The 15266-nt window shown below is 42.3% G+C and overlaps 1 protein-coding gene across 2 annotated transcripts in view; it reads left to right on the forward strand.

Annotated features, from left to right (window-relative positions):
- Positions 1-2643: 2643 nt before the first annotated feature.
- The window catches only part of PLPP4 (phospholipid phosphatase 4), a gene marked incomplete at its 5' end in the record, with an annotated part of 137095 nt that continues 124472 nt past the window's right edge, over positions 2644-15266 (forward strand). For both annotated transcript variants that reach the window (XM_081328741.1, XM_081328742.1), the window contains one exon: positions 2644-2699. In XM_081328741.1, the coding sequence (XP_081184867.1) occupies positions 2644-2699 (56 nt within the window). The remainder of the gene's footprint in view (positions 2700-15266) is intronic.

The following is a 15266-nucleotide window of genomic DNA, read 5'->3' on the forward strand; positions in this document are numbered from 1 at the left end:
TGACACTCACAACCATTAATGTACCCGAGACCAAGCAATCCTTCCACCTTAAACAATGTGACATTTAAGACTGCTTTCTTAATATTTAGATAGTAATATCTATCTATCTATCTATCTATCTATCTATCTATCTATCTATCTATCATCTATCTATCTATCTATCTATCTATCTATCTATCTATCTATCTATCTATCTATCTATCTATTTATTTTTGGGACTTATATGCCGCCCTATCTCCCGAAGGACTCAGGGCGGCTAACAACAATAAAAGGCAATAATACAAATGTTAAAAAAATATATAGCCCCAATGATAAAATATTAAAAACATTTTTAAAAATCCCTATTGTCAGTCCAGGTCAGTCTGATGGAAATGTTTTAAGGCCGTGACGAAAGGACCGGAGGTCCAGGGCCATCCAGAGCTCAAGGGGAAGTTGATTCCACAGGGCAGGCGCTCCCACAGAGAAGGCCCTCCCCCTGGGGGTCGCCAGCCGACATTGTCTAGCCCACAGGTCTGCAAACTGCGGCTCCGGAGCTTCTGCAGCTCCCAGTCCTCTGCCATGTGCAGTCCAAAAAAAAAAAAAGTGGGACTAAAAAAGTTCAACCAATCAATTCAAATATGCAGGGTAGGTGCATATCTCGCCTTCGCTCCACTCTTCAGTCAAACCCTGTTCTGCGCATGCGCGCATGTGCACACATTTTTTGCGGCTCCCAGTTTTTCCTTTTGTGAGGGAACCGGTTCCAAGTGGCTCTTTCACTGTTTCAGGCTGCTGACCCCTGGTCTAGCCGACGGCACCCTGACAAGGCCCTCCCTGTGTGAGCGCACCGGGTGATGGGAAGTTGTTCCTGGCAGCAGACGGTCCTGCAAATATCCCGGGCCTAAGCCATGTAGGGCTTTAAAGGTAAGAACCAGCACCTTAAATCTCATCCGGAGGGCAACCGGTAACCAATGCAGCTCACACAGGAGGGGTGTAATATGGGAGTATCGGGATGCTCCCATCACAACCTGCGCGGCCGCATTCTGCACCAGCTGGAGCCTCCGGCTGGTCTTCAAAGGCAGCCCCATGTAGACAGCATTGCAGTAATCTATACGGGAGGTAACGAGTGCATGAGTGACCGTACGTAGAGCATCTCGGTCCAATTTCCTTGGCTTTTGAAGCATGGGTAGTAATTGCAAGCATCTTAAGCTTTAAATGAACAAAATATGAAGGGATTTAGTGATCATAAAGTGCTCTATCAATATCAAGGCAATTCAGCCAGTATGTTGATTAGGCCTATTTTGGAAAGCGAATGTTTCTCTTTCTCTCTTTTCTCCTCTCTTGTCAACAAGGCAAACAAACAAAAGCAACTCCCATGCCCAAACTAAGCAATATAATTTTGACCCAATGCTGAAATTATATGTTTTAATAAATGGGATGCAGATGTAGGCTAAGATTAATTCCATGTAGAAAATGCTGTGCTTCCCTTGAAATCTCAGAGACGGTTTAGGGTGATCAGAATGTTATTAAAATCTTTTTGTAGAAATAGAATATTAAATATACAGTTTTGGGATTTTTAAAAATATAGCACACTTCCCCCCTTTAAAAAAAACAAAAACAAACAACCACCACCTTTTTATAGGGATCAGAATATCTGGGTTACTAAAGCGTGTTGGGGAAACCCAGCTTCAGAAGTTATCAGGTTTTTCACCCCCGTCCCCAGTTTAATAAGAAAAAAGGCTCTCTTTGCCTTTGAAAGGGGCTGTTGTGGAAACAAGCATCCTGCCACAGAGTGGAAGGAAGCGATGCTTTTGTTTTTATCTCAGTAGACAACAGACCCCCCCTCCCCCAAATATTACGTCCAGATTAGCGTTGCAATTTTAGCTTTTCGAGAAAGCAAGAAAAAAAAAATCCCAACCACAACCAAGAGGACAACTCTGACCAGCTCCGATCTTTTGTTTCTGAAAATTGGATCTGGCTTAAAAAAGAAAAAAAAAGAAAAAGAAAAAGGTGATGTGGAAGAAAACTAGCAGGGACCGCCGCAATCGTAGCCGTCGTAAGAGGAGACGTGCCGGAGTTTAAAGTACAGGCAAGGCAACAGATAGTCTCTGGATGGGGAGGGGCATGGAAATACCCCAGGATCCCCCTCAGCCCAGCCTGCGCTACGTTAAGCCACGGGAGCCTCCGCCTCCGCCACCCCGAACAGGGAAACCCCGGTGGGTCCGCCCGCCAACCAACCAACCAACCAACGAAGCGAGAAGGCGCCCCGGGTGGCGCGGCGGAGAGGAGATCGGCTCCGCCGAGCGCAGTCGGCCGCTTCTCTCCTGCGGCCGGCGCCTTCCGTCATGTCCGCAGTTTGGGGAGCGCAGGCGACGGCCTGAATCATCCCGGCTCCCGCCGGCCTTGGGAATGGACGCGGAGGCGCTGGCTCTGGGCGCAGCGCAGCGGCACTTGGGCGGGAGGGGGGAAGGCGGCTGGCCAGAAGAGCGGCTCGGGAAGAGCCAGGCAGCGGCGCTTCTGCCCATCGCCCCCCCGTCTCTGCCTGGGTCCCTGGGATTTCCAGGGAAGCTGTGAAGCCGCTGCTGCCACAGCCGCCCCGCTCGGATCCTCCACCCTCCCCTCCCCTCCCCCGCCTGCTCCTGCTTGCTCCTCTCGGACTCCTAAACCATGCGGGATCTTGCTATCGAGATCGGGATTCGAGTCCTGCTCTTCGGCGTCTTCGTGTAAGTGCGGGAAGCAACTTTGGGCTTTCTTTTTTCCTCTTGGCCGTCGAGCTCGAGGATACCCCCGTGACTCACCTGTGCGCGCGCTTTCGGATCAGTTGCGAACCCTCCCCTGCCCCCCCCCCCCACCGTCCCGCCAGGTTTGGGTTGCAAAGGTGGAGGAGAGGGCGAGTTGGAGCTGGGAAGAAAATTGTGCAAAGCGGCGGCACTGGGGGGGGGGACTGCTTACCCGAAGACTCCTCTCCCCCCCCCCCCAACCTGTGCACCGGGTTAGATGTTAGGTGTGTTTTCAAACGAGAAGGAAGCTTTTAAGGGAAGACTTTCAAAAATCTCAGAAGTTACCCCGCTGAGACCTTCCCCTCTGCTCTCCCCCCCTCCCCCACGCTGCCTAGCACTGGTGAGCTTTCCAGATGTTTAGGATGGCAACTGTACGGAGGTTGCCAAAGGGCAATGCAGTTTTGTACATGTGGAAGTGGGGTGAAGAAAGAAAGATTGGAAATGCCTTTGGTGTGTTTTCTGTTTAAAACACGAAGGTTTCCTGGTAATGCCTATAAAAATAACACTTTCTGTGCAGTGTTGTGTCTTTAAGTTTTTCTTCCCCCAAACTAGTAATCTCGGTATGCGCTGGACTACAAAATCCAGCATCCTAGCAGCCTTCTGTATCTTCTAGAAATGTTTTGGTTTCCTTGGTTAAATAAAGTCCAGAAAAATCTTTCCACGTGCCTCTCCAAAACAAACCTCATGCCTAGGATTGCAGAGTGATGGTTATCCACTTTGAGTGGCGTTCTTGCCCTTACTTTACTCAGGCGAAGCCCAAAGCACTTTGTTGCTTGGGGTGGAAATACAAGCTACTTCCAGTCTTCCTTCCCTTCCCAGTAGTGAACTTATTTTAACTGGTCTATGGACAGTGTCTTCCACTGCCTTCTCTTCGTGGGTAAAGCCAGGCAGTTGGGCACATGGCACACTGCCCTTCCAGACACCTCAGCATCCGCTGTCTAAGCCTGATGCGTCCCTCAGCTCTGTGTCTCCTTCAGGATTTCTATGCCTTCTCCTCTTATCACAGATTCTGGGAGGTTACTGCCAAATGTAAGGAGATGTACTATCAAGTTCAATGTGTATGGACTTTCCCCACACTTCAGCAGGGGGACTACATACCGATTGCTTCTGGGAGTCCTACTTGGATCTCATGGCTCTTTAGAAGTTGCATAAGTGGGGAGAGAGAAAGCAAGGAAAACAGGGAAGCTTCTGTCTGATTCACAGAATGACCTCAAGGAAATCTGAATTTTAGGAGGTAGAAGTGATTCTGCAGGAGAACTTGGCGGATCTGCTTCTTTCTCTCCTTGGCTCTGCCAAGATTCTTTTGGATGGTTTCCCCTGCCTTTTTCTGGAAACTGACAGGGGAGGAGGAAAAAAATGGCTGGGGGTAGTGGAAGCGGGGGGGGGGGGAGAGAAACATTGTCCTTCTGCTGCATACAATCTCCCTGCACCACTGCTGCTTTTTAATTGGCTGCAAGTCTTCATGTTAAGAATTACGTTTTTATAAACCGTAAAAGAACTTGTGTCATTATGGGAGGTAATTTCTTCCTGATGTTTGGCTTTTATAGGGCATGCTGTACCTTCTGAGTGGTGGAAAACTGTTGCTGATGCTTTCCATTTCTCATTTCTTTTCCTCCCCCTCCCTTTGTCCCCCTCTTCCCTTCCCTTCCCTTCCCCCCTCCTGTTCCCTCCCCTCCTTTCCCCTCAACAACTCAAGCCTATAAAATGGAAGGTCTAAGTGAGGCTTGTTTTTTTCTTTCTTCTTGAATGTGTTACATAACAGGACCACAACTGGTTACTGTTTTGATGAATGGACAGTCTTAATTTTACCAACAGAAGAAAAAAAGTCATATGCTTGGAGATAAAATGATACGATTAAATAATTTAACATAGATGTCTCCCTCCTCTTTTTTCCTTCCCCACTCTTTTTTTTTAATGGGACAAACAGTCTTTTTCTATGTCAGTCATTCATACTTTCCAGAGACTTGGAAACCAATAGCCATGCTTGTAGAAATGATGGGAGTGTAATACATCCAGAGACTGGGAGGCTTTTAATTTGGATGCAGGTTCTTGTAGACCAAGATTTAGTAGTTATTTCCTATGGAGAACATACCTGAAAAGGAAATGCAATGCAGAAAGCGTGATCATATTTGGAATTTTTCTTTCAGCTGAAATCTGCAGTGTGAGGCTTGAGGGACATGTATTCATAAAAGAAAATGAAAAGAATTACATGATTATTTTTGCATAGCACACAATATCTGGTTATCTTAAAAATACTTAAAAGAACTGGCATTGGCGTTATGGATGTATTTTGCATGACCTTACTCCAATAATTTCAAGTGATTCTTTCCCCTCAATATTTATGTCTTAATCTCAGCCTTTTCTTCCTAAAAGTGCTGATAATAACTTCACATATTTCTTAGTACCATTTTTTTGATAAGATTAGTGCATGTTAGCTGTGCATGTTAACTCTTGTACTAAGCATTCCTGCTTTCACGGTGCCTATTTGTTATTTTTATTCTTTCCATGGATAGAATTTTTTTCCTTGAACACATGTTGAAGCTGATGCTGTTTTGTGGTTGAATCAGATCTAAGATGAGAGAGGATAAAGGCCCCATTAGCTTTCATTTGGTAGGGTTTTTCATTCATTGAACATTGATCAAAGAAAATCTCTTAACACCCTGAAAATAATATCAACATGAATAGAATTACATAAGTCTGACAAGAATTCAGTGCCATTAGGAAGATGAGTTGGCCACTTAAGGTAGCAAAATACATAGAAGAGCAGTGACCTGTTAGAAGACAGAATTAAAATGTTTTATGGCCTTTGATTATCTACTGAGCTATCTTTTAATCCCCAGATGAGTGGAGAACATAGTCCCATCTCTAGGTTTGAAAGATTATCAATTATCATTTGAGTTCATTTCTATATATGTCCTTGGTAGCTGATGTTGTTTTATTGTTGTCTCAGGCAGCACTGTATGTTGTGTGAGTCTCAAACTAGAGAATTGCCAAACAGTGTATCCAGGATTATGTCTTAACAAAGTTGTATGAGAAATGCCCCATCAAAATACCCACTTCACATAACTTTATTTTACATTAAATGATAAAAACAAAGCAAAAACATTCACTGAATATGTACTTTGGATATTCACACCCCCTTCCTCTAGAGTAATATAACTAATATAACTTATAAGCCTTTATTCACAGGAACTTACAGTTTTGCCATGGCTGTGATGTCAGTTTGGTCTATTTGTTTACACTATTTGTTTTGCAGACAGTTATTAGCCCGGGATACTGAGGAGACAGGTAACTGAAGAGGATCTACATGATTTTCCCACTTTAAAGGGAAAGTCACCATACTCAGTTCAGGCAATTTGCCTGCGATTGGCTATCAGGTCCCGACAGAATCTTTTGACAGAATTTTCCACAAGATGGATGAAGCCTCTAAAAGTACTAGAACTTGTTGCTGCATGCCTAGTTTCATGGGCTGAGGGAATCAGCAGTTACACCTCAAATGATGCCTGGAATGTAGGAAGCAATATGCGGAACAATTTAAAGTTTTAACTGTTTACTACAGTACCCTGAATTTAAGCAGAAAGAAACTAGCCATCAGTATAGTTCAAACTAAAGAGGCATAAAACAGTCTAAATATTGATTTTATACCTGTGTCTTAATGCCGAGCATTTATAAACTACATTTTTCACTTAACTGCAGTTTCTGGATGCAGTAATCTCATCAGACGGTGGCAAAATCTGCTTTATGGTAGTTAGGGCAGTCTTAGTTGATGAAGCAGTTGAATTTAAAAAATGGCACCTCTTGCAACAGATATGATCTATAAGATCAAGGAACCTTCATACATTACTAATACACGTAAAATATAGACTGATCCAAAAGCCAGTGTCACACTTAATTTTTAATCCAATAATATGCCTACAAATATCCCTCCTAATGTGTAAAAATTAGGTTTTGCTTAAAGCTGCCGAAAAAAAGAATCTAAAATTCTCCCTTTTCTTCAGAAGTTGATCAAAATGGCACAGTGGAAAGAGAAAGGATTACATTCTCCAGGAACAGCAAGGTTGCAAGATGGAATTGCACAAACCCAGGGATGCAGCAAAATAAATCCTCATTCACTCTAGATAGAAGATCCTGATTCAGTATCTCGTATGCTTTGCAGAGGTTTTAGGAGAAACAATAAACTTGCACCCATGGATGCTTTTTTACAAGGCAACTGGACTTTCTTGTTTTCCTTTGAAGACATTTTGCTTCTCATCTAAGAAGCTTCTTCAGCTCTGTTGTGCAATAAGGTTGCACATTCACCATCTTTATGCCTTTGAACATGTTACTCAGCTAGATCAACAGAACAATTACTACTTTATTGGGGAGGGTGTCAGAGAGAGACTGGCCAAGCCAGGGAGAGGAGACAAGTGGGGAATTAGTCTAGAATACTTGTGTAGGCATAAAAAGGCAAATTGTGCCCCTTCCCCCTTGAATACTATTGAACCTAGCCTGACCCAGGTGCAAACTGCCAGTCTAGGAAGATTCTTATGAAATAGGCTGAGCAATAAAGTAAGTAATTGAACTCTTTATGTTTGGTTCTGCTTGTTTATATCTGATAGGTGAGCAGAGACCAGATGTTGTTCCAAATATATCAATATATTTCTGAGTTTTCAGTTCTACATAGCAGTGAATAAAAACCATATTTATTTATTTATTTATTTACTTAATGGATTCATAGGGCCGCGCATCCTGGATGGCTAACACGATAAAAACTTAATACAATTTAGGATACCATAAATAAAATGTGTAAAAGTTAAATATAATTACAACTAAGAATAAACAGAATAAACCAGTCAACAACAAATACATTTAACTCATGGGATTAACTCTGATGCTTGAAAGAAAAGACAGACCTAAGCTCTACAAAAGGCCAGCAAGATTGAGGACAATAGTATTCCAAGAGACAAGGGTTGAAACCGAAAAGTCATACTTCCTACTTCCTACCCATTGACATTGTTTAATGTGCCCATTGTGCCAGATGTGGTTGGTTGGACAGTTGGGGAGGGTTGATGTCTCAATCTTGCCTCATGCTATGAAGGGCTTTATAGGGACTCATCATCACCTTGAAATGTAGCGGGAAGCCAACTGGAATTAGTGCTTTTCACAAAGCAACAGTTTAACATGGATGTAATCAGACACAGTCATAATTGCTTGCTCCACTGTATTTCTCAGGCTGGAGGATAGTGATTATGCCTGATATATTAATCTGAATATACACTATATCTGTCTGCTATGCAGTAGGAAAGCTTAATAGAAAGTTATCCTTTAGCGCTAAGTGGAAGGATTAGATTTATTTCTAATTCTATTGCTTTCTGATCTGCATTGATAGCTATGGCTCTTAATTGTCTAACTGAAGGTACTTGTTGATTGGCTTTGGATGGCTGTAAGTTAATTCTTCAATGAGCCCTGAAGTTGGAAGGTTACATTGCTCTTATATGGTTGGCTGCAAATTGGAGAAGCAGCTGGGAGATGCAGTGCAGTCGATGAAAGTGAGACTGCAAGTTTTGTATCTGCTTGGAAAAAACAGGCTTTGAGAAGGTTACCTGCAAACAGAGATATTTGCTTTTAAGCAAACTGAGCCTTGTAGATAGAAATCTGGTCTTTATTAAATCAACTTATAGGGCTACCATTATTATTTTTGCCTACCAAGGCTTCCCTCCAGCATTTGGCTGGGAATTTGGGAATTTGTAGTACACTCTATCTTACAGGCAGGGACAAATTCCATGGCATGGCTGTTTTGTTGATTAGAAGGCAGGAGATTTTTCCCAACTTGAAAAAAAAGTTAGATACAGTAGTTGGGAGATATTGCACACAAAGCAGGGCATTCTTCTATCTTGTAGCTGGTTGTTAAATTATATTAAAGTTGTAGACAATTAAAATAAAACTCCATATATCTCTGCTATTTTGCCATCATAGAGTTATAGCACAGGGGTCCCCAACCCCAGGTCCATGGAAGAGTACCATGGCATGCCAGCAACTGGTCCGCACAAACAAGCAAAGCTCATCCACAGGATGCAGGCAGCACACAAAACCACGTCCCCTCCGGTCCACAGAAAATCCTCCCTCCACAGAACTGGTCTCTGGTTTCGGGGTGGGGTATCATCAGTATGCTGATGATACCCAACTTTTTTTCTCCATCCCAAACCAACCCAGTGATGCCCTCGCCGTGATGTCCCGTTGCTTGGAGGCGGTCCGGGTCTGGATGGGGAGAAGCAGGCTTTGTCTCAATCCTGCCAAGACTGAGTGGCTGTGCATACTGGCATCTCGGGTTAACCAATTTATTCCATCGTTAACGATGGGGGGTGGGGTGTTACCCCCCGTTGATAGGGCTCGCAACTTGGGCGTCCTCCTGGATTCACGGCTCAACTTTGAAGATCACATAGGAGCTGTGACCAGAGGGGCTTTTGCCCAGGTTCGCTTGGTGCGCCAGTTGCGACCCTATCTGGACCGAGATGCCCTACGCACAGTCACTCATGCACTCGTGACCTCCCGGTTAGACTACTGCAACGCTCTCTACATGGGGCTGCCCTTGAGGACCACTCAGAGGCTTCAGCTGGTGCAGAATGCAGCCGTGTGAGTTGTGATGGGGGTTTCCCGATATTCCCATGTAACACCTCTACTCCGCGAGCTGCATTGGCTTCCGGTTGCCCTCCGGGTGAGATTCTAGGTGCTGGTGATGACCTATAAAGCCCTAAATGGCTTGGGTCTGGGATATTTGAGGGAACACCTGCTGCTGGCATCAAGTTCCCTTCGTCCAGTGCGCTCCCACAGGGAGGGCCTTCTCAGGGTGCCACCGGTAAAAGATTGTCGGCGGATAACACCCAGGGGGAGGGCCTTCTCTGTGGGTGCGCCTGCCCTCTGGAACCAGCTGCCCGTGGAGCTGAGGACTGCCCCCGACCTTTGCTCATTTCGCCGGGACCTGAAGACTTGGCTCTTTGAGCTTTCCAGCCCAGGCTGAGTGTTTTAACTGGGGTTTTTATATTTTATTCCAGGGATTGAATTTAATCATTTTTAATTGTTTTTTTAAATTTTTGTATTGATGTTTTAAACACCTTGTAAACCGCCCTGAGTCCTACGGGAAAAGGGCGGTATATAAATCTAATAAAATCTAAATCTAAATCTCTGGTGCCCAAAAGGTTGGGGACCTCTGTTATAGTAGCTTCCCCTTAGTCCTTCATTTATTTGAAAAAAAATTGGAACTTTCCATTCTTATGGACTAATTGAAATATTATTCCTAATAACTCCATCTTGTTCTAGGGGTTGGGAATTTCAATACATTTATAGCTATGGCTGTGTAGAAGGAAAAAAAATACAATACTGATAAAGTGATAGCATCCCATCTTATTTACTACTTTAAAAAACTCATATTGATTAGTATTATTCCTGATGGATTGAATGCAAGCTGCATTGAGCTTCAATGAAAAAGGCATAATGCTTCATAAATGTGTCATATTTTTGTTAGGCCAATTACTTAGTTGATCCATAGAAAATCCCTCCTGTAATTTGGTGAGGCTAATAAAATGCAAAACAGTGCCAGAATTCATACTTGGGTGCCCTCATTATAGAAACAGCAGACATTGCTAGGCAAAGGTTCAGGCTGCATGATTTTAATGGCAATTAGATAATGCACACTCCTGGTTATGAGCTGATGCGTGAGGCTAAACCAGTCAAACAGAGAGAGAACTGTACTTGTTAGATATAGTTTCAGGGACACTTACATTGGCAAGTAATACTTTGTGCTAACTGCAAAGGGAAGTTCTCACAGATTCAGCCTACTGTAAGAATTTCTATTAAACTATGAAGTGTGAATTTGTGTGTTTGATGAGTGAAAGGTGTTTGAAAGGTGTTTGATGAGTTAATGTAACACAATGCACTTTTCCATACTTGGTAAAATAAATGCTACAAACAGTGGTTGGATTTCATAACTGTGATATATTGTAAGGTGATTGAGCATAGACAAAAAGGGTTTGATTTTATATGTTGTGAGAAGGAATTAGTGCTTCTCTTTTTTATGAAGTGCTTTGTGCTTTGTCTGAATTTAACTAATTGATTAATCTTAACTATACTTTTGTAGGAACAGACCAATAAGACAACATCAAATTACTGAGTATGAAGCTCACTTGATTTAACATAACATGGTTAATATTAATAGTTTTTATTTCAGGCATAATATTAAATTATAGTTAACTGAAGGCATCTAGTGCTCTCCTTACATTTTGGGTGTTGGCTAGGCTCATTCTTGTTATAATAAACAGCAAGCATTATAGCTGACCAAACATAAATGCTTAAAGAACTATAGAAATGCAAACACTATAACTCAGTTTAATGAACTAATGAGGGGAGGAGTATCTGTTAAAGAAAAAATTCTGTTAAAGTCCAAGAGGATTTTATGCTAACCTAATTTATGGATTTTATGCATTTAAAGTGCAGTTTTTCATGTATTTTACAAATGCATGAAACAGCAAATGGGATTTATACATACACAGGAACTTACAGTATGTAGGCAGATTTTGTATAGTAAATGGAGGGTTTTCTATCCAGTGCCTTCAGCTCCTAAAATCAGATATTATGAATTTCCTCTGGCTGACTGACTCTAAGGCATATAAATAAATGGTACGTGATTTTGCAAAGGGTGAATAAACACCAATAAAGGTAGACCAAACTATGATACCTCTCATTGGCATTTCCTGTGTCTCATTTCTTCTCTTTCATCTTAAATGTCTGCTAGAAAGGTGATTAAAGGATTTAGACAATTGCCAAAAAGTACTGGAATTGTTTCTGCTTTCGTGTTGTGTCATCACTTGTGGAAGCTCATCCATTAGTTGCAGCCAAATTATCCTGGTGTACAGATGCTGGCAAAGAACAGTGGCTTGACAGCAAGGAAAAAACACAAAAGACCCAAAGTAATTAGATTAGAAGTGAAGAGATAGGAGCTGAAGGCATAGCTATCAAAAAGTATACACAAAAGATGTCTTACAGTGAACATCCCAGGAATAGAAGTCAGCATCATGGCTATAAATCACTTTTAGGAATTAGTTCCAGCCTATACATTCTCAGTGGGAACCCCAAGTAGCATTTATTCTTAATTGTTTTCATATTATGCACCACTCTTTTGATTTTGAAAGGAGCAAATTACTTGCTGTTGTGTTGAGTTGCTGTTGTGGCCTTCTCATAGCAAAATTGGAAATTGCATTTCATATGAGCCTGTGAATTTCTAGGATGTTTTCATCTCATCTGCTTGCACAGCTAAAAAGACAAGTGACTAAGAAAGAAATGTCTGTGATAATTCTGTTTCTTCCACATTCTCTTGAAGTATTATCATGTATCAGCTGCTTGATTTGGAAAAATATATATATACCATTAACAATGAACTAGTCCCTGGGCCACAATTCTAATTATTTTTTCAAGACTGCAGATATTGGAACATCTTCTTAACATGATAGGATTATATCTGACTTTCAGAGATCATTAGGATATCTATCAGACGGCAGCAATAGTCATCTGTAGTAGCAGAGAGTACAGTTGTAAAGAAAGTATGGTTTTTGAAGGTCATAGTTATTTGTCCTGAGTGCTGAGTGCTGTGGCTTAGATCTTTTAAGTAAGACCTGCTATATCCTTAGATGTATTGTCCTATTACCAAGGGTAGTATGTAAGATGATAGATAGGATATTCCAATTTTTATAGTATGTATATGTACATATACATTTGTTATATGTTTTATGGTATTTTACTCATTGTTTCCATTACAGTCTTATTCTGGGTTTTCCTGTCACAATTCCTGCATTCTTCATTTCTAATCTAGGATCTCTTGAATATAAATGAACAAACACACAAACAAAGCAGGTAGTTATTAGCTATGTCTTAAAGTAGTGTTTATATTTCAGTTGCCAAACCAGTGGACTTCTCTATATGGGATATAATGGTGAGGTCTCTTGTTAGTTTGTTGTTGGTAAAAACCCCTGTACATTCCTGTGAACCATTAGCTATGGTGATGAACTCCAACATAGTTGCTACTAGATCAATATAGCTAATATGCAATGTATTACATTATTTCCTAAATATAATATCATATGATACAATGTAACATATGGCATAATACAATAGAATACAATATGATATAATATAAATTAATATAATATGACATGATATGATATAATATATATATAATAATATAAGTACAGACTATAAAAGCTATTTGTTTTCTGCATCCATGATCCACAGATATATTTTATTAGTTATTGAATTCATGTTAATAATTGTTGAATTCTTAATAAACTCTTAAATTATTGTTTATTGAACATGGGAAATATTACAATTTCCCATGTTTAATAAATTCTAGGGGTGGATCTGCATCTATAAAGGAGAATTTTATTATTAGAATACTGATACCAGAAGAAAGAAAAAATAGGATTCTTGACCTATTTATTTAATATATTACACCTTTGCTGATTTTAAGGATTTGGAATGATTGCCATTTTTTCCTAAAGCACTTCTAGATTCTCACATTTTAGCTGCACAGTGTAGGAGACATTTATTAATTATTATCAATGTATTGCATGACAAATGGAGTGACTTTAAGCCAATCCATTTATAAAATATTAAATGCGAGATATAAACAAACAAACAAATAAAAAAATGTAAGTAGAAAAATGGACTGTTTTATAAATGCCTCTGATGGAAATTGAAATTGAACCATTGCTGCACATCCCATTTTGAGGGACAAATAACAACTCAAATATTATTCACCAGTCAGCTATTTTGTAGGAAGATGTTCTTTTAACTTCTCTGTTTTGTGCAATCCAAGATAGGAGCTGTCCAATGTGATAGTGCTGATTTAAAGAGAGAAGCCAGTGCCTTGATATAAGGTTCCTCAATGCCTTGCCACCTTTAGAGATATTGGGATAACAATTCACATAATTGCTATCCCAACACAATTCACGTTTGCCCTGGACCAGGATGGCGTTTACTCTTTAACGTCCTCCCCAAATATATAAATACCTCAAGGGCCAAAGCATTGGACTTTTATCATACTTTTCAAAGTATTTATTATTATTTATTATTTATTAATTTAATTTGTATACCGCCCTTCTCCCGAAGGACTCAGGGCGGTGAACAGGGCAATACATATTAAAAACAAGATACAAAAATTAAAAGCGATTAAACAAACAATGCCCATGAATAAATTAGTACACATTAAAAAGTTAAAACAGATTTATAAAACCCAACCCCATCCCATCAGGCCAGGCCAGTTTGTTCAAAAAGGTAGGTTTTGAGATCGCGCCGGAAGGAGCGGAGGTCAGGCGCCATCCGGAGCTCGGCCGGAAGATGGTTCCATAAATCCGGTGCGCCCACAGAGAACGCCCTCCCCCTGGGGGCCACCAGTCGACATTCTTTGACTGGTGGCACCCTGAGGAGGCCCTCTCTGTGGGAGCGTACTGGGCGGAGGGAAGTTGACGCCGGCCGCAGGTGCTCCCCAAGGTATTCCGGACCCATGCCATGTAGGGCTTTGTAGGTCATTACTAACACCTTGAATCTCACCCGGAAGACAACTGGAAGCCAATGCAGCTCGCGGAGCAGAGGTGTAACATGGGAGTGTCGGGAAACTCCCAACACAACTCTCGCGGCTGCATTCTGTACCAGTTGGAGCCTCCGAGTGGTCTTCAAGGGTAGCCCCATGTAGAGAGCATTGCAGTAGTCCAGACGAGAGGTCACGAGCGTGTGAGTGACCGTACGTAAGGCATCCCAGTCTAGATAGGGCCGCAACTGGCACACCAGGCGGACCTGGGCGAAGGCCCCCCTAGTCACAGCTACTATTTGGTCTTCTAAGGAAAGCTGTGAATCTAGGAGGACTCCCAAGTTGCGAGCCCTATCTACGGGGGGGTAATAACTCACCCCCCATAGAGAGGGATGGGATATCCTGAATATCCCGAGATGCCGGTACGCACAGCCACTCAGTCTTGTCAGGGTTGAGTCGAAGCCTGTTCCTCCCCATCCAGACCCGAACCGCCTCCAGGCAACGGGACATCACGTCGAGGGCATCACTGGGGTGGTTTGGGGTCGAAATGAAAAGCTGGGTATCATCAGCATACTGATGATACCCAACTCCAAAACCACGAATGATCTCACCCAGCGGTTTCATGTAGATGTTGAACAGGAGAGGCGAGAGGACCGACCCCTGAGGGACTCCACAAATGAGAGGCCTCACGGTCGACCTCTGCCCCCCTGCCAACGCTGACTGCGAGCGTCCCAGGAGATAGCAGGAGAACCACTGAAGAACCGTGCCTCCCACTCCCAATCCCCTGAGACGCCGCAGCAGGATACCATGGTCGATGGTATCGAAAGCCGCTGAGAGGTCTAATAGGACTAGGACAGAGGAATATCCCCTGTCCCGAGCCCTCCAGAGATCATTCACCAGAGCGACCAATGTTGTCTCCGTGCTGTACCCGGGCCTGAAGCCCGATTGGTACGGGT

This window comes from Vipera berus (assembly GCF_964194415.1).
Source record: "Vipera berus genome assembly, chromosome: 5".
NCBI classification, from domain to species: domain Eukaryota; kingdom Metazoa; phylum Chordata; class Lepidosauria; order Squamata; family Viperidae; genus Vipera; species Vipera berus.